This window comes from Leptonychotes weddellii, chromosome 1, assembly GCF_054177405.1.
Source record: "Leptonychotes weddellii isolate Sample4059 chromosome 1, ASM5417740v2, whole genome shotgun sequence".
Classification (NCBI taxonomy): Eukaryota; Metazoa; Chordata; class Mammalia; order Carnivora; family Phocidae; genus Leptonychotes; species Leptonychotes weddellii.
The window spans coordinates 73,290,099-73,313,493 of record NC_138369.1 but is presented as its reverse complement, the minus strand read 5'-3'; the positions used below and the strand labels follow the sequence as shown (position 1 = coordinate 73,313,493).

General features: G+C 39.0%; 1 protein-coding gene across 10 annotated transcripts in view; it reads right to left on the bottom strand.

Annotated features, from left to right (window-relative positions):
- Positions 1-23,395, bottom strand: part of TBC1D5 (TBC1 domain family member 5) — a 528,942-nt gene that overhangs the window by 21,413 nt on the left and 484,134 nt on the right. For all 10 annotated transcript variants that reach the window (XM_081826016.1, XM_081825991.1, XM_081826055.1 and 7 more), the window contains one exon: positions 3,149-3,248. In XM_081826016.1, coding sequence (XP_081682142.1) covers positions 3,149-3,248 — 100 coding nt within the window. The remainder of the gene's footprint in view (positions 1-3,148; positions 3,249-23,395) is intronic.

The window sequence follows — 23,395 nt, the reverse complement described above, 5'->3', positions numbered from 1 at the left end:
CTGTGCTGGGCTTAAAAAACACATTCGTCTTGGCAACAAACTGGCAAGGTAGATAATTGTGTCTCCGCTGTACCTACGAAGACATGATCATAAGGCGGGGCTAAGAAGTGACAGAGTCTGATCTCACCCTGTGTCAGTCTGGTGCCACACAAGGCTGCCCTTCCTGACACCACTCCAGACACTCTTACAACTGACTCTTGCCTGGAGTGTAAAGATGACCCATCCAGGCGCTTCAGCCATCTATAGACTTTCACTGACTGTCCTGCATTTCCCAAGCATAAAAAATTAGGACCCCTGGAGAGTACCCCTATAATCTTCCTTTCATCCAGGCCATCACTGTTAATGATTATTTTTGCATCAAATATATACTATTGTGCTACCTGTCTTTTCCCTTAATAATATAGCATGAACATCTCCTTATGTTAATAAATAACTATTTTAATATTTCATATTAAGGTTACATTACACTATGTTATAATCAGTCACTTATTAATGGGTTTTTCAGTTGTTCTAATTTTGTACTGCCTTAATAATCAGTAAAAATAGAAAACATCATATGGAAAAAATACTAGGGTACTGAAGTGATTTTTAAAGGAATTACAGTAGGCCAAAAAGTAAATCAAGAGCCTCACCTTAATTAACCTTTTTTTGTCTTCCTCTAATTTTTGCTTGGAATCAAAACTGCCTATAACACAGGAATGCCCTTTAATAAACCAACAGGCAGGTGAAATGAAATCCATCTGTGGGCCCTGGGTCCCAGGATTCTTTATAGCATCCTTCAACCCTACTTTAAAAAGGTAGTCCTGCTATTTATATGGAGGAAAGAAGTTGACAGCTATATGAAGGGATTCTGGCTGAAAGTGAAATGTACACACAAAAACAAATTTAGTTTTGCGGTTAGTTGAAAATTCACATCTGGTATGGGCTTTTCTTTAATTAAAGTGTTTCCCCCTCCCATGCAATGAGAAAATACTCTTACAGTGCTGATTGAGAGACCGAAATAAGAGCAAAAGCTCTTTGAAAATTCTGAGGCTTAAGTAAAGCTGCTTTAAAAGCTGCTATGTGGACCAAACAACTTAGATATTTCCTAACAGGATTTTCTAGAGTTCCAGTAAATCTTTCTCTCAGTCACTTCTTTGTTCTACTTTGGTCAAAACCCAAATCAAGCAATACAAAGGTCACACACATAGCCAGAGAAGCAAACATACACATATACACCCACCCACATACTTGCTTTAAAATTAAAATTATATTTAACTAAAATTAGTTATATAATATATATTATTTATATATAAACTATCTCTCTTCATTACTTCTTTTTGATACATTTGAAAGTGGGATGCTATGAGGGGTGCCTAGGTGGCTTAGTTGGTTAAGCATCTGCCTTCGGCTCAGGTCATGATCCCAGGGTCCTGGGATCAAGCCCCACATTGGGCTCCCTGCTCAGATCTCTCTCCCTCTCCCCCCTGCTCGTGCTCTCTCTCTCGCTCTCTCTCCCTCTCTCAAATAAATAAAAATCTTAAAAAAAAAAAACTGGGATGCTATGAGATTCATAAAACTTAGTTCTATCTGAATTTTTAAAAAATGATCATAATGAAGCATATAAATGAACCGCTGTGACAGGGGTGGATCAGATGTGACAAGGGTAACATTTCTTGCTGTGATAAGAGATACTACCCTTTTGATCACCTGCTGGGGTTTCTCCTGTTATTTCCCCCTCTTGAGCTCTTCCTCTGAAAGAGTGGTCAAGAGAGGAGAAATAAGGCTGAGGCTAGAACAGGGATCAGCCAGCTGCCTAGTAAGACCCTGGTAGACAACCAGCCCCTGAGGTCAAGCACCTCCCCAACTGTAAGAGAACATTTACACCTTACTAGAGGCCAGGATGGTTCAGGCTACACTTAAATGACAGCCGTTTTGACCACGTGTAATGGACTCATGACCTAATAGGCTGAGAGATCACTGGAGTCTAAGGAAGAGAGTCCACCTTCCGCAAAGGCCCCATAGATTGGCTACTCCTAGGACCCCTGCCAGGGGGAAGGGGCCTTGGTGGATTCTCTTTGGTTTCCCTCATATGTGGGATGCATCCTGATTTCTTATACTTGGTATTGCCATTTGTCCACACTCACAGAGCAGCAATATTGGCCCGTTAGAGTATAGGTTTTATTTTCCTAATTTGCTCCCAAACTACAGATGCTAGACACCGAAGAATGGAAAAAGAAAGGATGCCCGTAAGAGGGCTGAAAAACACTAATAGTCTGCATTCTAAAGTCCTGCAAGCAGAACAGAGTCGCTAAAGTAAAACATACATGATCCAGCAGAGACCATTTCTAATAAAAAATACAGAACTTTCACAAATGTAGAAAGTAATGCATGAAGACTTTCTAATGTGACATATGTATGACTCACACATAAATGGAACTTCAAACTAGAACATTTCTTAGAATATAAGCAGTCAGAAGTAAGAAAAGGTCATGTGGTCCTGATATGCACTTCACGCTAGTGGTTAAAAACATGTATTAAAAAAAAAAAAATAAGGCACTGTCAAAATAATGATCACATTGGTAATTACAGACAGGCTGGCACAACAGGAGAACTGACTCTTTGATCTTGAAAGATCAACATTTCTTTTTTTTTTTTTTTTTTAGATTTATTTATTTGAGAGAGAGAGAGTGTGAGCATCGGGGGAGGTGGGGCAGAGGGAGAGGGAGAAAGAGTCTTAAGCAGCCTCCGTGCTGACCGTGGAGCCCAACGTGGGGCTCAATCTCACGACCCTGAGATCACAACCTGAGCCGAAGCCAAGAGTCAGACACTTAACCCAGGCGCCCCTTGAAAGCTCAACATTTCACTTTGGTTTGAGGTAGACAGATATTTACAAAAGGTAGTGTAGCAGTTGAGAATTGAAACCTATGGTCGAACTGCTTGATTTTGAATTTCTACTCTATATCCTAGTGACATAATCTTTGGAAATTGTATTAATCTTTCTGTGCTTCAGTTTCCTCATTTGTACAATGTGGATAGTAACAGTACCTCTACCATAGTGCTGCTGTGAGGATTAATGAGATAATGCATGTGAAAAGTTTAACCCAGGGCCAACTGGATACTGTTGTTATGACTATCATTACTCCCAGGGCCAAAGTAGCTCACTCACCTAGATGAGTGTCCATCACCTTTGCACAGTATTTGCACATGGCATCCAGGTCATTCAACTGTCCTTGAAGGAAGGAAATTTGGGCTTCTAATTCTTCTTCCTAAAATGAAAGGGGTAAAGATATGGAAATTTTATTTATTTTTAAAGATTTATTTATTTTAGAGAGAGAGAGAGAAAAAGAGTGTGTACACTCGAGCTGGGGGGAGGGGCAGAGGGAAAGAATCTTCTAGCAGACTCTCCACTGAGTGTGGAGCCCAATGTGGGGCTCAATCTCAAGACCCATGAGATCATGACCCGAGCCAAAACCAAGAGTCAGATGCTTAACTGACTGAGCCACCCAGGCGCCCCGGTATGGAAATTTTAAAAAATTCAAATAAAATCCCCAAAGGTCTCCAAACGATTTGGACGACTTTAAAGAGGCACAATGTCTTTTCAGTCACAGACAAACAAAAGAAAATAGCAAGTAAACAAGAGCAAACCTACCACTGCCACCACCAGCAAAATAAGAGAAAGGGTAAAGTGGAGTTTTAAAAAAATCTGGACTTGAATCCGAGCTTTGTGCCATGTGTTAATGCTTACCCATACAACCCTGTACAAAAAGAATCCATACAATATCTTCAATAACTGGGCCATACAAATTGAGAGAATAAATGCGATTTCAGTGGACCCTACTCCCTAGACAGCCGGGTACAAGAACATTACATTTCCTCACACACATTTGGGGAACCAGAGACAATGATAATCTCTTAAAATGTAAAGATTTCCCAAAGCACTTGGAAAAGCTTTGCCCCTACAGCCCATAAATAGCTGCTCTTACATTTCCTCTTGTGACATGACACCAATGAATTTTATTTATGTGATTGTTTCTAGGAAAAAATACTCTGGGTTGAATAATTATCTAAATGGTAAAAGACAATCTAACTGTAACAACAACAACAACAACAACAAGTCTTTTTTTTTAAGGAAAAAAACATACATGCAAAAAAATTTCTCAAGGAAATTTAGAAGATTAAGAGAATTTTTCTCAAAGCGAGAGAATACAGGCATACCCTAGAGATACTGTGGGTTCGGTTCCAGAGCACTGCAATAAAGAGAGTATCACAATAAAGTGAGTGAAATGAATTTTTTGGTTTCCCAGTGCATATAAAAGTTGTGCTTATATAAATTTTAAAAAAGCTACGTTTACACTATACTGTAGTCTATTAAGTGTGCAATAGCATTATGTCTAAAAAAAACAATGTATATACTTTATTGCGGGGCACCTGGCTGGCTCAGTCATAGAGCATGTGAATCTTGATCTCAGGGTTGTACGTTTGAGCCCCATATTGGGTGTAGAGATTACTTAAAAATAGAATCTTTAAAAAAATACTTTTTTGCTAAAAATGCTAACTATCATCTGAGCTTTTTGCCGTTGAGGACTCTTGTCTCCACATTGATGGCTGCTGACTGATCAGAGTGGTGGTTGCTGAAGGCTAGGGTGGCTGGGGCAATTTCTTAAAATAAGGTAACAATGATGTTTGCCATATTGATTGACTCTTCCTTTCATGAACGACTTCTGTGTATCATGTGATGCTGTCTGATAGCATTTTAGTCACAGTAGAATTTCTTTCAAAATTGGAGTCAATCCTCTCAAACCCTGCTGTTGCTTCATCAACTAGTTTATGTGATAATCTAAATTTGTTGTCATTTCAACAATCTTCACAGCATTTGCACCAGAAAATTCCATCTCAAGAAACCACCTTCTTTGCTCATCCATAAGAAGCAACTCCTCATCCGTTAGTTTTATCATGAGATCGCAGCAATTCAGTCACAGCCACAGGCTTCACTTCTAATTCTAGTTCTCTTGAATTTCCACCACATCTGCAGTGGCTTCCCCCACTGAAGTCTTGAACATCTCAAAGTCATCTGTGAATGCTGGAATCAGCTTCTTCTAACCTCTTGTTAATGTCAATATTTTGACCTCTTCCTATGCTTCATTAATGTTTTTAATGGCATCTGGAATGGTGAATTCTTTCCAGAAGGTTTTCAATTTACTTTGCCCAGATCCATCAGAAGAATCACTATCAATGGCAGCTAGAGCCTTACAAAATGTATTTCTTTAATAGTAAGACTTGAAAGTCAAAATTGCTCCTTGATCCATGGGTTACAGAATGGATGCTGTGTTAGTGGCCAAGAAAACAACATTAATCTTGTACATCTCCATCAGAGCTCTTGGGTGACCAGATGCATTATCAATGAGCAGTCATATTTTGGAAGGACTCTTTCTTTTTTTCTGAGCAGGAGGTCTCAGAAGTGGGCTTAAAATATTCAGTAAACCATGTTATAAATAGATGTGCTGTCATTCAGGCTTTGTTGCTCCATTTATAGAGCACAGGCAGAGTAGATTCTAGCATAATTCTTAGGGGCCTTAGGATTTTTAGAACAGTCAATGAGCACTGGCCTCAACTTACAGTCACCAGCTATATTAGGCCCTAATGAGAGTCAGTCTGGTCTTTGAAGCTGATGCCAGGCACTGGCTCCTTCTCTCTAGCTATGAAAGACCTAGACAGCAACTTCTTCCAACAGAAGGCTGTTTTCATCTACAATGAAAATGTGTTGTTTCGCGCAGTCACCTTCATTAGTTATCTTAGCTCGATCTTCTGGATCACTTGCTGCAGCTTCTTCATCAGTACTTGCTGCTTCCCCTTGCACTTTGATGTTATGGAGATGGCTTCTTCCCTTAAACCTCACGAACCCACCTCTGCTGGCTTCAAACTTTTCTTCTGCAGCTTCCTCACCTCTCCCAGCTTTCATAGAACTGAAGAGGGTTAGGACCTTGCTCTGGATTAGACTTCGGCTTAAGAGAATGTTGTGGCCAGTTTGATCTTCTATCCAGACCACTCAGACTTTCTCCCTATCAGCAATGAGGCTGTTTCTCTTTCTTATCATTCCTGTGTTCACTGGAGCGGCACTTCTAATTTCCTTCAAGAACTTTCCTTTGCGTTCACAACTTGGCTAACTATGTGGTACCAAAGAGCGAGCTTTCGGCCTATCTCAGCTTTCAACATTCCTCTCTCACTAAGCTTAATCATTTCTAGTTTTTGATTTAAAGTGAGAGATGCGTGATTCTTCCTTTTGCGTGAACACGTGGAGGTCACTGGAGGGTTATGAATTGGCCTCATTTCAATATTGTGTCTCGAGGGATAGGGGGCCCAAGGAGGGGGAGATGGATGGGGAAATGGTCAGTGGAGCAGTCAGAACACACACATTTATTAAGTTCATTATCTCAAATGCGTGCAGTTGGTGGCACCTCTAAACACTTAAATAGTAACATCGAAGATCACTTATCACAGATCACCAAATACATTAATAATGAATGAATTTGAATGAAATACTGCAAGAATTACCAACATGTGACACAAAGACATGAAGTGAGCAAAATGCTGTTGGAAAAATGGTGCCATTAGATAGACATGCTTGATGCAAGATTGCCACAAACCTTCAATTTGTAAAAAATGTTATATCTGCAAAGTGCAATAAAACAAAGTATGCCTGTAATCCTCACCTTGTAGGAATTTTTAAACCAAGTTTGTGACAATACAAAGAAAGGATGTTGCCAGAGGTTGAATAGGCTAGAAAATTGATTTTCCAGTCTTAGGTGCTTACTCTTTCACGTAAGAATCTTCTGTGTTGTTAAAAAGAAAGCAAGAGAAACTTAATGAGACCTGCCTTTTTCTTAGCGATGGAGTATACTTGGACTTAGATGGAAATTAACAGTTGAAAAGGTTACTTGTAGGTGTATTACATCTTAGCAATATACAATGCAGCACTGAAAAGTATTGTTTTTAACTACTACATAGAGAATGAGCCTTTAGAAATAGGCATTTAAAAGCCTGACACAGAAAACAGACATAGCAGTAGCTCTAAAACCAAATTATTGTAAAATGCCCACTCTAGGATACACCAGCACTAATCGTGCTCCTTACATATGGCACAAAAGGAGCAGCTCAAATAATGACCAGAAGTAACTCAGCCAAGGAATGATCAGAAGGGCAGGGCGGGGTAGGTGGGTGCCACCTTTCTAACTCTTTGGCTGGGCTTTGAGATGGAAAGGGATGGGTGTTTCGGGGCATTTTTCTTCTCCCTTTTCTCCTTTGTTTCTGCACAGGCTTGAGTTTTTCCTGTTCTGTCAGGGCACTAGGAATTAGGGAGAGAAGGCTACATCTGCTGGTTAACTATGGTCATGGTTAGTCTCCAAGATGGCCACCATCAATTCCTTCCCTCCCTCAATGTATATGCTGTTCCTCTCATTGAGAGGTAGTAGTGTCTGTTTTCCCTCCCCTTGAATCTGGGCTGGCCTGTGACCTGCCTTGATCCAGAGAATGCAGTAAAAGTCACACTGTCAGTTCTGGACTAGTGTAAGAAGCCTGCCAACTTCTGCTTACTTCTGCTAGAGGAAGATGGCTACCAAGCTGTAAAGAAGTTCAGGCTAGAATACTGACAGAGAGAAGAGAAAATACGGAGAGAAAGAGGCCATGGGAGAAGCACTGAGGTTCTAGACATGGAAATGAAATCTTCTGGGACCTTTCTGCCCAATCCATCTGAAGCCAGCTAAGTGAGCGACCCAGTCAATGTCACACGAAGCAGAATAGCCCAACCAAATGCCTGACCGTAAGCCTATGAGAAGTAGCAGTGTTGCTGTTTCAGGGAGTGGAATTTTGGAGCGCTGTGTTATGCTGCAAGAGATAACTGAAACGGGTAGAACGGACAGAACACTAGGTTGGTATATGGCTCAAGGAAATCACGAGTTCTATTTCTGGTCCTGCCATTAACAAGTCATGTAACCCTAAGTAATCCTCACCCAATCTGGGCCTAAATGCAGCAGTCTTTGGAGAAGGTATAAGTCAGACACTTTGCTTCCAAGGAGCTTATAGTCTTGTAGTTGGGATATTAGTGTTCTATAAATTACTAAAGTATGAGGTAGAGTACATGCAAGTCTTATAATAAGAATAATTGTTTTGGAAATCCTGGTCCCTACCTCCTAACACCTCTACTGAACAAGTCACTTTTTCAGTGGGTTACAGACACAAACCCAGCCAGATGAGCTCAGAACTGTAGCGAGGCCAGAGCTTGGCAGTCTTTTAAAAGAAGGGGGCCCAGCAATGGCTTAAGTTTCTCCTTACATGTGGCTACCAACTGGCATGCTGTCAGCCCAGTGTGGACAAAGGGCATTAGGAATGCACTGCCTCCTGGCTTAAAAGCGTCCTCTCTATTTATTTTATATATTAGTTTAATTTGGATTTAGCAATCACTTCTTCTAAAATATAAAAGCCCTTGGGGGCTTTAATCTTCAGTAGTCACTCCTATCTAAGTGGATTTATTTTATTTGTTTTCTTTTTACAAGCTGGGAGGGAAGAAGAGCTTGAGAGGAGACACTTTGGAGGAGAGAGGCCCGGTCTGCTGGTGGTGAGGGGCTGGACAGCTGGAGGAAGTCTGCAGCTCAAAGAGAGTCTCTTCCTCAAACATTTTACTGTGCTAGCAGGAACGTTATAATAATAAAAACGTGATGAGACCGGTGTCCTCTACACTGTGCAGTGCATAACTTGCACGAGTGTGCGGGGAAGCCCTGAGAACATGGCAGCCCGCAGCACATGCTGAGTGAGCATGCACGGATATAAACACACAGTTCTCCAAGTCTGCAGTTGTGCTTAGGGCTCTGGCAGCAAATGAAGAGCATTTTCTTGCCTTAATCCCAAGTAAACCTCAGTACAAATGGAATCTACACTGTAGAAAATGACAACTTTCATTCATTTAAAACTTTTTTTCAAAGGAAAGCCCACCAAATAAGATAAGAGGAGCATTCTGGCTGAAACAGTTTGAGGGGCCCAAGAAACTCTTCCACTTGGACATCTGAAATCCAGGGTATTACCCCTCTAGAGTTGGCATAATCTTGAAACATTCCTAAACCCTTCAACTTTCTCAGACTTTATAAATAGAAATGGAATCACTTGGAGGCAAAAGGGTGACTGTCACTCTATTATATAATTACTGATAAAAGGAGAGCCAAGAATCGAGCTTCTAAGATTATGGGCACCAACTTTACATTTCTATCTTAGCTTCTCATGCTTGACTCTCCCTCCAACTAACATGCTTTAAACGCTCACAGCTTTAGTCATTTGTTTTCAGCAAACTGGTCCTCTGTAATCAAAAACAAATGCTTGGCTAATTGCCTTGAAGTTTTATGGAAACAAGCAGTTAGTGTGATTTTGATGTGTAAATAAGACACTGGAGAGAACTCCTTATGAAATTTACTCTGGCATATACGTTCTGCCTTCCTTTACAGGAGGGAGTGGTGGATGAGGCCGCAAGTCTGGCCTAGACACATCTAGGTCCAAATCAAGTTCCTGCCAGTTCCTAGCTGTGTAATATTGGATAAGTTCTGTAATTTCTTGTTCCCCTCACCACCACCGGCAGGACTGGTGGGAGAATGAAATGAGAGCACAGGCAAACCGACCAGGGACTCAATAAAGGCAATTATTCTTTCTTTTACAAATTTTGTTTATAATCAGGTCAAAACTGTGAAATGGAATTTAAGTATAGGGCTTTATGATTTACTGCTGGAAAACACTGGTTCATAGTTTCAAAACTTTATGTGGCTTAGCCCAGAAAGACTAATTAGGGCTAAAGGCAAGAAACGGATGGAGGTTTATGAAGTATGGCCACATGTAGACTAGAGTGCACACCACCTACCGTACTTGGCAGCCCTGTAGGGCAGGACCAGAGAATGAGGGCGCCTCCACCTGAAGAGAAAAACAGCTAGTATCCAACTCTTTATCGCAACTACAATATGCCAGCCACTGAGCTTTGACTGCATCAACTCACTTACTCCTCACAACAGAACCATGAGGTAGATTCTCTCATTATTTCCTGCACGGAACGTTGTCTCCTCCTCTGTAAGCCACATTTTCTGGAAGTGTGTGCCAAGGTTTAGGCAGCTAACTGAGGACCCAAGTCACTTGGTCCACTCTCCCATTTCTTCACTGGGTACACATTCTTTCTTAGGCTTAATTACTATGGTTCTTCCAGTGAATAACCTCACATCTCAGTTTCCTTTAAGAGAGACTCACCAATTACATTGTTAGGTCCTAACCCCAAATTGCTTACTAATTGTTTTCCTCCGAAAGCATTGAGGTATGATCAGATGTTTTCTATTTTTGTTGTTGTTTTGACTGTATCTGAAGACATTTTTTTTTAATTTGCTTTTTAGACAGTATTGTTTTACCCCCCCATCCTCCACCCCCCCAAATAGCTGACATATCATTACACCTCTACTCAAATATTATCAACTGTATAAATTGGTTAATTGTATATGGATTTTATATATCAATTTTATAAAATGATTCAATGTCTGCCTGTTATTTCTTGGTTAATAGAACAAGCTTTTGTAGTTTATTATTTATTCACTTATTCATTAATACATTCAGCAGTACAGTCATGTGTACTCCTAGATCCTGTGGGAAATACAATGATGAATGAGACATGGATTCAGATCTCTACAAGTTTAAAGGGAGGTAAGAGAGGAGTAAGGCGAGTTCTGTAGAGGATATGAAGGATGAGGCTTCACAGTTCTAGGGGGAGCAGATGACTTCCAATTCAAGAGGTGGAAAGGAAAGCAGGTTTTCTGGAAAAGGCAGCAATTTGGTGGGTCTTCAAGAAGAAGGGGGAATTGGCTCAGAAAAAAGGATGCATAAAGGTGTTTTAGGAGGCAGGGACCCGGTAAACAAAGAGCAGAACCAAAAGTGTGGGCCCCGGGCAAAGAACGCAGCCATTGAGTGGAGCCAGAGAGTGGAGAATAGCAGGAGCTGAGGGTCAGCAGAAAAGCTCCCCTCCCTTCCGGTTCATCTCTATACATTTTTCCTTCAGATAATGATGTTTTAAGGGCTGCGGTCTGACATGCAGACGGCTGTGGCCACGCCCCTCACACGCACCATGCTCACGATAATTATAGCAGGCTGCAGCAGTGCCTCTGTCCATGGATGGATTCAAACCCCCAGAGTCCTTGGTTTGGGAGAAAAGTGGGGCAGTTAGAGCCCCGGTGTGGAGTTCTGCTTAGCTTCCCTGGGGTGCCCTCAGATAGCAAGAGAACCGACACCAACTGCAGGCGGCAGGAACAGGCTATATATAGCAACCAGAAGACAGGAAAGACGCCCAGTCTCTCTTGAGCAGATGGGTGAACAAGAAGTGGGAAGTGAAGGAAACGGAAAGTCTCAAGGAGAAAAGTGGGAAGGCTACGGATGTTCTGAGGAAGCTGTGGCGTACACAAGGGCAAAATACACACACGGTGTGGATGAAATCCAAGCCAGAGCATATGGTATCAGCAGAGGAAGACACCACCAGAACAAAACGAAAAGAAGAGCACAAAAATGACTTGTGAGGAGTATAAAAATAAGTGGTCTGGGTGTGTAAAGCCGCACTGCCATGCTGGAGCATGCTGGAATCTGATCACAAGCCTTGGGGTCAGTATACATTGTGCTTGCGTGTGCCATCTCTGTGACCCTGACCGGAGAGCCAAGTTCTCTGACCCTCCGTTTCCTGTCTCTAAAACTGGGATACTGCTAATTCCTATGTCAGATGATTATTGGAGGATGAATTACATTAGATTTTCCATATGAAGTGCTCTGCATGGTGTTTGGTACATGGCAAACACTCAAATGTTCATCTTATTGTCTCTAGATTATTTATATAACTCCAGGAAGTTACTCCGAGAATTTTGGATACAGGCAAAAACATAACTCCCAGGATACTCATTGTACATTCAGTGACAGCATGCATACACACGTACTCCACACAAGTCCTAAATGTCTAATGACAGGTGACTTAGGTAAACGGTGGTACATTCATGAACAGAATATTATGTGACTTTCTGAAATGTTCTCATAGGAGAGCATTTAACAATAACATCATATTAGGGAAAACAAGTTACAAAGTAGTAGGAAAAGAATGATTGTTTCTGGAAAAAAAAAAAAAAAAAGGAAAGATATTCACCAAAGTGTTTATATTAGTTATTCTCCAAATGGTGGGATTATACATAATTTTTCCCTTTTCTTTTTGCTTATTTTTTTCTGGATTTTCTACAATGAAATCAGATCATATTTTTGTAATAATAAAATTAAGTTCTTATTCAAATAACAGAGAGGAAAACAGAGGAAAAAAAAAAAGTAAAAAGTGATTACCAAGGAGAAAAAGCTGTTAATATTTTTAAATCACCAAAGTTTATTCCAAATCAAACTCTAAACAACACTACAGTCTAAACAAACCTGTACTCTAAACAACACTAAACAGTAAGAATAACTTACATGAAATAACTTGTAAAAAAGTAAATAACTATAATATTTTGTCCAGTGTGCAAACCCTGAGTATACTTTCAGGGCAAAGGGCTTCCTTCTACGCATCTGAAGTAGGAACATCAGTGGTTGTATGTTGTTCTTTATGGACTGCCTAGAAAGAGTGAGATTCTTACAGATACTTAAAAGAGTAAAGATGGTAAGCGAATTCCCCAGTAAATAAAATAGTTCCTGCTTTCAGACAGGATGTAAAAAAAAAATGTTAAATATGAATGGAAATTTCAAACTGAAATTCAAAGCTTAAGGTGTTACATTTTAAGGTAACAAATGATATTGCAGTGCTGAACTTGCCTTTAAAGATAATTTACTTTGACCCCTTCATTTTACAAATAAACTTTAACATGGCTAGGTAGTTCGCCAGTAGCAAAATTTACACTAGAAGACTTCCTTGTTTCTCAGCTGCTGAAGCAGTGTTATGTCCCACCACTGAGACGCACACTGCCTGCAGACACCAGAGATATCCTCGCAGGATGGGTTTTCTATAACAATCACTGAGACCTCTCCCTCCACTCACATCGTGCTATAATGGTGATGTTCCGTCCTTCCTATTGTAGTCTAGGAAAAAAGGCACTAAACCCTAAACTCGACATTATTTTATATGACTTCATACTATTAAAAACCACTACACTGAAGAATACTGCCTCTTGGTTATATGGTAGACTAGGAAGCACCAGGAATCTGTCTCCCCACCTAGAAAACAATTACACTGGCAGAATCTGTGTCATGTAACTATTTTAGAAAGCTGAAGTCCACTGAAGGCTGACTACTTCCAGGGGAAGCCTTGAGGGTAAACCGAGGTTAATTTTGGTCCATTTCAGCTCTTAGCAGAATAGCAGCTCCCCATCCCCCATCCCTAGCCCTGTAGCAAGCAGCTTTGTATTTGTTCCCAGAGCAGCTTGCATGCAACTTGTGAGAGCCAGGATGGGCAAAGAGAACCCTGTTCTCCAAACATCAGGGATTTGTACTCTGATCACTGATTGCTAATTCTGATCAGAGTTGGAGACAAAGAAGAAAGTGGTCACTATTGTTGTACCCCCTCCCCCCCGCACCCTGCCAACTTCCAGTGGATTTAAAGAGCCTGCATTTTATCTCCTACTTCATTTTTCTCTTTTTCCCCTTTGGGAAGTCAACAATTAAAGACTAGAACATTCAAAAGCTACTACATATACGAGGGAAGAACGTGACTGCATATGCCCAGGGAAAGGCACAGGTTCAGAAAAGACCTGAGAACACCATAAATTTATGCCTCAGGCTGATCACTGGTACAGAGACAGCCTACAAACAAACAAACAAACAAACAAAAAACCCCAATAACAAAAACCCCCAATAACAAAAAACAGTAAACCCTGGCAAAGGAGGAGAGTATGATTTCCAGAGTTACCACATTATTAGATTAAAATGTTGTTTTCAAAATGTTTTTTTAAAAAAAAAATCACAAGGCACACAAAGAAACAGGAAAGTGTGACCCATTCAAAGGAAAAACATAATTCAACAGAAATTGTCCCTGAAAAAGACCTGATAGCAGATCTGCTAGAAAAAGACTTTAAGGGTGCCTGGGTGGCTCAGTTGGTTAAGCAACTGCCTTCGGCTCAGGTCATGATCCTGGAGTCCTGGGATCGAGTCCCACATCGGGCTCCCGGCTCAGCGGGCAGCCTGCTTCTCCCTCTGACCCTATCCCCTGTCATGCTGTTTCTCTCTCTCTCTCTCAAATAAATAAATAAATAAAATCTTTAAAAAAGAAAAAGACTTTAAAACGGCCACCTTAAAGATGCCCAAAAAACTAAAGGAAGATGTGGAGAACATCAAGAAAATGATGGATGATAAAAATAGAAACATCAGTAAAGAGATTAAAAACCTAAAAGAAACCAAGGAAGAAATCCTGGAGCTGAAAAGTAACTGAAACGAAAAATTCACTAGAGTGATTCAAAGGCAGATTTGGGCAGGCAGAAAAAAGAATCAGCAAACTTGAAGATAGAAAAAGGGAAATTACTGAATCTGAAGAACGGAAAGAAAAGATTGAAGTAAAGTGAACAGAGCTAAGGGACTTTTGGGACATCATCAAATGGACCAATACGCACATTGTGGGAGTCCCCCAAAAAGAGAAAGGGATAGAGAGGCTGATAATGTCCTGTATTTGATGAAAGACATGCATATAAACATGCAAGAAGGTTAACAGATCCAATTAAGATGAACTGAAAGATACCCACACTGAGAACATTATATATGAATTAAAGGTTCAATACAGCAAGAAGATAAAATAATTATAAACACTTACACACTTAACAAAACATATATTATGAGGCAAAAACTGACAGAACTGAAGGGAGAAAGACATTCCTACAATAATAGTTGGAGACTTCAATACTCCACTCTCAACAATGAATAGAAAAACCAGACAAAAGATAAGTAAGGAAATAGAGTATTTAAACAATGCAACAAACCATCTAGATGTAACAGACATATACAAACACCCTATCCAATAACAACAGCATACATATTCTTCTCATATGTTTACAGATCTTTTATAGAATAGACCATATGTTAGGCCACAAATTAAATCTCTATAAATTTAAAAGACAGGTATCATATAAAGTATCTTCTTTAACTACACTGAGATAAAGTTAAAAATCACCTATAGAATTAAAACTGGAAAATTCATAAATATGTAGAAATTAAAGAACAAACTTTAAAACAATCAGTGGATCCAAGAAGAAATTACAAGAGAAATTAGAGAATATTTAGAGATAAATGAAAACAAAACCCCAACACAACAAATCTTATGGGATTCAGCAAAAGCAGTGTTAAAGGTAGAAATTTACAGCTATAAATGCTCATATTACAAAAATAAGAAAGATTTCAAATCAACAACCTAATTATACAACTTAAGAAACAAATTAAACCCAGAGCTAGCAGGAGGAAGCAAAGAATAAAGATTACAGCAGAGATAAACAAAATAGAGAATAGAAAATACTAGAGAAAATCAATGAAACCAAAAGTTGGTTCTGCAAAAAGATCAACAAAATTGACAAACCTTTAGCTAAATGGACTAAGAAAAAAAGAAAGAAGACTTAAATTAGTAAAACCAGAAATGAAAGTGGGAACATTTGTACTAATTCTACATAAATAAAAAGGACAGAGAGTACCTATGAACATCTATATGCCAACAGATTGGATAAGCTAGAGGAAATGAACAAAGTCCTAGAGACACAAAATCTACTGAGACTAACTCACATAAAAAATGTGAATAAATCTATAACTAATAAAGAGATTGAATCAGTAATTTAAATACTGCCAACAAAGAAAAGCTCTGGACCTGACTATTTCACTGGTGAATTCTAGCAAACTTTTAGAGAGGAATAAATAATTACCTCTTTTCAAACTTTTCCAAAAATTGCAGATGAGAGAACATTTCCCAACTCATTCTCTGAGGCCAGTATTATCCTGATACCAAAGTCAAAGACATTATAAGAAAACTACAGACGAATTAACTCTTATGAACACTGATGTAAAAAACCAAACCAAATTCAACAGCATATTAACAGCCAAAACAAATTCAACAGCATATTGAAAGGATTATGTACTTGACCAGCTGAGATTTATTCCTGGAATGCAAAGATGATTCAAATATGAAAACTGCTCAATGTAATAAACCACATTAACAAAATGAGGAAAAAATATGATCATTTCAAATGCTCAGTAAAAACATTTAACAAAAATTCAACACCGTTTTATGATAAAAGAAAAACACTAAAAAAACCCTATCAATAGAAGGAACTCCCTCAACATAATAAAAGCATATATGGAAAAACCACAGAACATCACACTCAATGATGAAAAACTGAAAGCTTTTCCTTTAAGATCAGGGACAAAAAAAGCAAAGATGTCACTTTCACAACTTCTATGCAATATAATGCCGGAAGTATCACCCAGAGCAATTATGAAATTAAGAAAGAGACATAAAAAACACTCACAATTGAAGGTAGAAATAAAATTGTCTATGTGCAGATGATATGATCTTGTCTGTAGAAAAGCCTAAACATTTCACACACATACACACACAAAGCCCCACAAAAAAATGTTGGAACAAATAAATGAGTTCAGCAAAGTAGTAGGATACAAAGTCAACAAGAAAAATGAGTTTGCAATATTTACACACTAACCATGAACAATTTGAAAAAGAATTACAAAAACAATTCCATTCACAATAGCATTAAAAAAAATACTTAAGGAATTGACTTAACTAAGGAGGTGAAAGACTTGTACAATGACAGCTTCAAAACATCATCGAGATTAAAGAAGACATAAATAAATGTAAACACATTTTATGTTCATGGATTGGAAGACCTAATATTGTTAAAATGTCAATACTATCCAAAGCGATCTACAGATTCAGTGCAATCCCTACTAAAATTCCATTAACATTTTTTTGTGGAAATAGAAAAACCCATCCTAAAATTCATATGGAATCTGAAGGTATCCTGAGTAGCCAAAACAATCGTGATGAAAGAAGTCTCTCAGAGAAAGACAAATACCATATGATTTCACTCTTATGTATAATTTATGAAACAAAACAAATGGGCGTAGAGAGAGAGAGGCAAACCAAGAAACAGACTCTTAACTATAGATAACACACTGATGGTTACCAGAGGGGAGGTCGGTGGGGGTATGGGTTAAACAGGTGATGGGGATTAAGAAGAACACTTGTGATGAGCACCAGGTGTTGCATGGAAGTGTTAAATCACTAAACTGTACACCTGAAACTAATATTACACTATAGGTTAACTAACTGGAAAAAAAGGAAGACTGGAAAACTCATACTTTGATTTCAAAACTTTCAAAACTTACTACAAAGTTACCATAATTAAAACAGTGAGGTCCTGGCATAAAGACAGGTATCTAACCAATGGATTAGAATAGAGAACTCTGAAATAAACTCTTGCATATATGGTCAATTTTTGCAAGGGTGCCAAGACCATTAAATAGGGGAGGGACAGTATTTTCAATGAATGGTGCTGGGAAAACTGAGTATCTATTTACAGGAAAAATGAAGTTGGACCCTTATTTAACATAACGCACAAAAATGAACCCAAATGGATCAAAGACTTAAGGTAAGATCTAAAACTACAAAATTCTTAGATGAAAACATGGGACATTGGATTTGGCAATGATTTCTTAGATATGACACCAAAGGCATAGGCAACGAGAGAAAAAATAGACAAACTGGATTTCATGAAAAAAAAAAAAGTAAAAATGTGCATTTAAAGACACAGTCAACAGAGTAAAAAGGCAACCCCCAGAATGGGAGAAAATATTTGCAAATCCTACATCTGATTAGGAATTAATATCCAGCTTATACAGAGAATCCTAAAAGTCAATAACAAAACAACAACCTGGTTAAAAAACAGGTGAAGGACTTGAATAGATATTTCTCCCAAGAAGATATACAAATGGCCAATAAACACAGGGAAAGATTCACAACATCCCTAATCATTAGGGAAATACAAGCCAAAACTATAATGAGACACCATGTCACACCCATTAGAATGGCTACTATCCAAACACCAGAAAATAACAAATGTTGGGGAAGATGTGGAGAAACTGGAACCCTTGTGCACTGCTGGTGGGAATGTAAAATGGTAGAGCTGTTGTGAAAAACAGCATGGACATTCCTCAAAAAATTAAAAGTAGAATTACCAAATGATCCAGCAATTCTGGGTATATACCCCAAATAACTGAAAGCAGAGTCTCAAAGAGATACTTTTACACTCATGTTCACAGCAGCATTATTCATAATAGCTAAAATGTGGAAGCAAAAAAGGTGTCCACTGACTGATGGATTAAAAAAATGTGGTATATACACATAATAGAATATTATTGTGCCTTAAAAAGGGAGGAAATTCTGATACATGTTACGACATGGAGGAATTTTGTGGACATTGTGCTAAGTGACATAAGCCAGTCACAAAAATACAAATACTGTATGATTCCATTAATGCAAGGTACTTGGAGTCAAATTATGAAGACATTAAGTAGAATGGCGGTTGCAAGGGGCAAGGTCAGGCGGGATGGAAGGTTACTGTTTCATGGGTACTGAATTTCAGTTTTGCTGAAAAGAGTTTATGGAATCAGTGCACAACATTATGAAAGAATTTAATACACTGAAATGTACACTTAAAAATGGTTGAGGTGGTAAATTTTACGTTATGTCTATTTTACCACAGTAAAAAGGAGAACACTGCCTCCTTACAATTAATAAAATTAAAAACCGCTTGCCTTAAAATCAGAGTAACCAGGTGAGGCATGATCATGCTGCCTCAGCCGGTCCTAGGAAATAGACATCCTCCCTGCAGCAGCCCAAGGAGAGATAGAGGGCAGGGCCACCAGCTGAAATACAGGGAGAAACGTTTATTTTTCCAGGCAAATCTTTCCTCTCCCAAACTGCAATGTGACTTTTAGCATATCCCTAGAGTTGACCAATTACACATTAAATCCATATTAACTTCATTGCTTTACATGTGAAAGTGTTCCAAATATCCTTTTGAAGTCAGGTTTTGGCAGGTTAAAATAATTAATTCAGATCACGTGCTTGCTGTGGGTGGGACATATGGGACATGGATTATAAATGATATTTTAAAAATAGAACATGTGAGGCTCACAAAATTAAGAGAAATAAATTTTCTTTATTCAGGTGCCTCTCATAATTTTTATTGAGGGGGTAAAAAAAATCTTAATTCCTTACCCAATTTTGTTCTTTTGGCTCTACCTGATGAGGTAGAAATGACTTATTGTCCAGTTATGACTAGTACCTTTTTTTTTTGGTACATGGAGTTAACCACATTCTCTCTATCCTCAGCTCTCTCGTCTATAAAATCGGAGGTAATGAGAGCACCGACCTCATAGAGTCTTCGAGAATTAAAGGAGTTAATATATGTAAAATGCTGAAAATAGAGGAAACGCATGGAAAGTGTTCTACGACCTTCACAGCATTTTGCGATCATCCACAGGAGAACATGTTCATCCTAGGATATATTTGAAGCTGGATTTATCTAGAGCAAATTTCATTTCGGATTTGGTACTCAGTGACTCCTAGACTAATTCTTTTCAATCTTTAATATACACACAAATCACCTGGAGTATGTTGTTAAATGCAGTCTAATTTTGGAGGTCTGGGGTGGGGCCCAAGCTCTGGTATGTCTAACCCAAGCTCCCAGGGGATGACTATGCAGCTGGTCCACCGACCACACTTTGAATGGCAAGGATGTAGATGACCCATCTCATGCCCTTCTACCTCTGAATACAGTTTCCAATCCCTCTAGGAAAGGTTGTGAAACACTTCACTATTTCCCTGCTCTAAGGCAGTTTTAACAGATGGCAGCATGGTTAGATGCATATTTGGTAACAGTCCAAAAGACCTCTGCTCAACATGGAGTGGGATGCAGGGAGAAGAGAGGCAGGGTGGCAGACAGGTTTCCAACACAGCTTTCTAATCTCCCTCGGTCAGTTCTGTACAGAGTGGCTTCATTCTTCTGTTTAGAGCTAATTCTTAAGACTATTAGGTATCAATTTATCCTACTGTAAACATAAGCACTTATTTTTAAAACCAAATATAAATTAATTTTGTTATTATGAATGCTCTCTTCTGTAACTTTTGATAAACAGAGGCTGTGTATAAATTTCAGAGAAAAGATGCTTTTCAAACATAAATGCAATAAAAAGAAGGATAAAGTAAGACATGTCCATAATCCATGGTATTTAAATTCACCCCGGATCTTCTGAATGTATTTTTTACAATAATCATAATAAGTAATATTATTAAATATGTTTAGCTTTTAGAAATGTGCTTTTGTGCCTATTGCCATTTCAACATTGTGAGCTATTTTAATCTAACTGTGCCTTTCTAAAAGTTGTTTACAAAAAAACAATAAACAGAAAAGAATGGTGCCAGAAGATAGGATCATGTACTACAAATTCTAAGTAAACTGAATAAATTTATAATCCTGAAATAATTATACTGGAAATTAAAATTTTTAACCAGGACAACCTCACACCAGAGGAAGAACAAAACCTTACTTGCATAGTTACAAACCTTATTATTTACAAAAATCCTATAACTCCTCCCTTAAATAAATAATTATAGACATATGGTATGTCTCAGGAACTTCCTAGCCTTTAAAAATTCAAAAGGTATAAAGATGTTAAGCATAGTTATTAAGACAATTGCTTATCTATTGAACATTTTAACTGGGGGAAAAAAGGTCTCTTCTAGAAGGGACTGTGTTTGGTGCTCTAATTAAATGGCATCTGTGGAGAAATGTCCCCATCTTTTGGATTTTTAGGCTCTATCATCTCATGTTGTATTTTTATAATTAGGCAACCTGACCAATCTTTTGTAAACCAGAATAGCTCTTTCCTCCACCATGCCAATTAGCACAGATGTTACTTTATTTAACAAGGGTTTTTCCCTCTCTGCTTACACGTGATCAGACCAACTGATGAAACCACCCAGCCAGCACCGGGGCCTCCAGCTGAGTTTCTCATACTATTACCGGCTGGGTAGAACCATCTGCGTGCTTTCCCTTGCTGTTCCTGGCACCAAAAAGTAGGCGTCTGCACAATGGCTGACCCGGATATAAGGGCCTTTGCCAAGGTTGTTTTTCTTACAGCAAAGCTAATTGACCCGTGTGAGGATGAAATGTGCACCCTTGTACCACCATCCCCTGGGCTGACTCCCATCATGTCCCATTGGGGACAAGCAAAAAAGGGCACCCTATCACAAATCCAAGCTAAGGATCAAGCTTGGTTTAAGAAATACTTTGTTACAATTGTTAAGAGTAAACCAAGCATTGGAACAGCTTTGATTAACACAAACACTACGGATTCTGAGATGTTGGAAATAAAAAAAAAAAAGAGAAAAAGAAGGAAATAATTTTCTAAATTACCTAGCTTATTTCACATGCCTATCACACTTTTGTTAATTTACCCCTTAAGCTAATTTATAAAAACCCCATTTCTCACTATATACCAACAATTGCTATTACTTTTTTTATGTGGTTGCTGAATGTCACTGGGAAACGAGGTGACTTTTTAGGCCCTAGGAAAGGTAAGAGTAAAACCTAATACATCTGAATTCTTGCAAAGCATGCAAATTCCCCAACAAGAATCATTCATAAACACTTACTGAGTGCCAGACACAAAATCTGTGATAGAGACAAGAGTCTTGTAACTGAATACTGGTAGTTCTCTGACAGTCAAAGCAAAGGAAGCATTTGCAGATAACCTAGGACACCCCTGTCCCCCATCTCAAGATGCTGCTTCTGTAGGTTTGGGGAGGGGCTCTGGAATCTGCAGCCTAAGTTGGGCCATAGCTATCTACTAAAAGTGCTTAAAGCTTCCAGAGGGTGGGAAGGAAGGCTCCATGGGACACAAGGAACTTAATTTTGGTCAGAAGAGACAGCAGAGCAGAACAACGCAGAGGTACGAGACAGCATGGTTGGTGTGAGGGAACTGGAATAGTTGTGCATTCCCGAAAGGATAAGAAGGACCAGAGGGGAGGGTTGATGATCAGGTTGAACAGGGTGAGGTCATCAAGGGCCCTGTAGACTGCCTTATAATCACAGGATTTATCCCAGGGAGTAGTAACCCCTATAGAATTCTGGTGGGGAATCAGACACTGAGGAAGACATTCATGGGGAGCAAGCTAGTGTTACAAAATACTTGAGATGTATGTGACCATTAATAAAATGGACTTACTCTAAAATTTCTAATTCACATGGTACTGTTAATTACTGAACTGAGAACAAAAAATTAATAAAGTATAATCTTTCTATATCCACATTCCCCTAACCTATGACATTAAGAAGATGCATGTTAAACCCAGAGTAGAATCAATTCTGTGATAATGCTCGTTTTGAAAATGTGAATCTGTCCCAATGAGATTGATGGATTAGGGAACAACGGAGCATAATGTGAATTTCATGTTTGCTTATGCACAAATACATCCACACGAAATACCGGATGAATGCTGGAAACTGCATGTAGCTGAACCCGGACATGCAGGAATACACAATATGTGTATCATGCACACACCTCAGAAATCTGCCAGCCACCTCAGTTACAGTGTGTGTAATGGGTTATGCCCATATCCCAAATCCATCAGATTCCACATAGTCCTCCTTCCACTACTTCATGGTAACTCACAAAGCTGCCATCTTTCTGAGGTCCACTTCTCCAACCAAGCTTCAGAATTGTATTTATTAAAGTATTTATCTATTTTGTTCATCATTTAACATGTGTAAAACCATGCTACCACTTTAACCAGGTTCCTACCTCTTTTTACTTATTACTAATGAAGTTTTTGAGTGCTGTTCCCCAATCCCATTTCCGCATGAGTCCAGTAGTTTTGAATGCATGATTTTGCACAGCATGGTAATTTGGGGGGAACACATAAATTGTCTATAACAGAAATGACTGTTCTGAAGATGACTGTTCATTTGAAGATGAATACATCATGACAATCAAATTGATGTATTTTTCTACAAGGGTAACTGCAGAGAAGCTTTAGTTGACAGATCATGGCAGCACTCAGTAGGGCTAACGGAACTCTGACTCTGTAGGGAGAGTGTTGGTACTCCATGTTCATTCCTCATGTTCATTCCATTCACACCTCCACCCCAAGAGGGCCCTCCTCTCAAGAAGGTCACCCAGGGGCGCCTGGGTGGCTCAGCCGGTTAAGCATCTGCCTTCAGCTCAGGTCATGATCTCAAGGTCACGGGATTGAGCCCCACATCAGGCTCTCTGTTCGGTGCAGAGTCTGCTTCTCCCTCTCTCAAATAAATAAATAAAATCTTAAAAAAAAAAAAAAAAA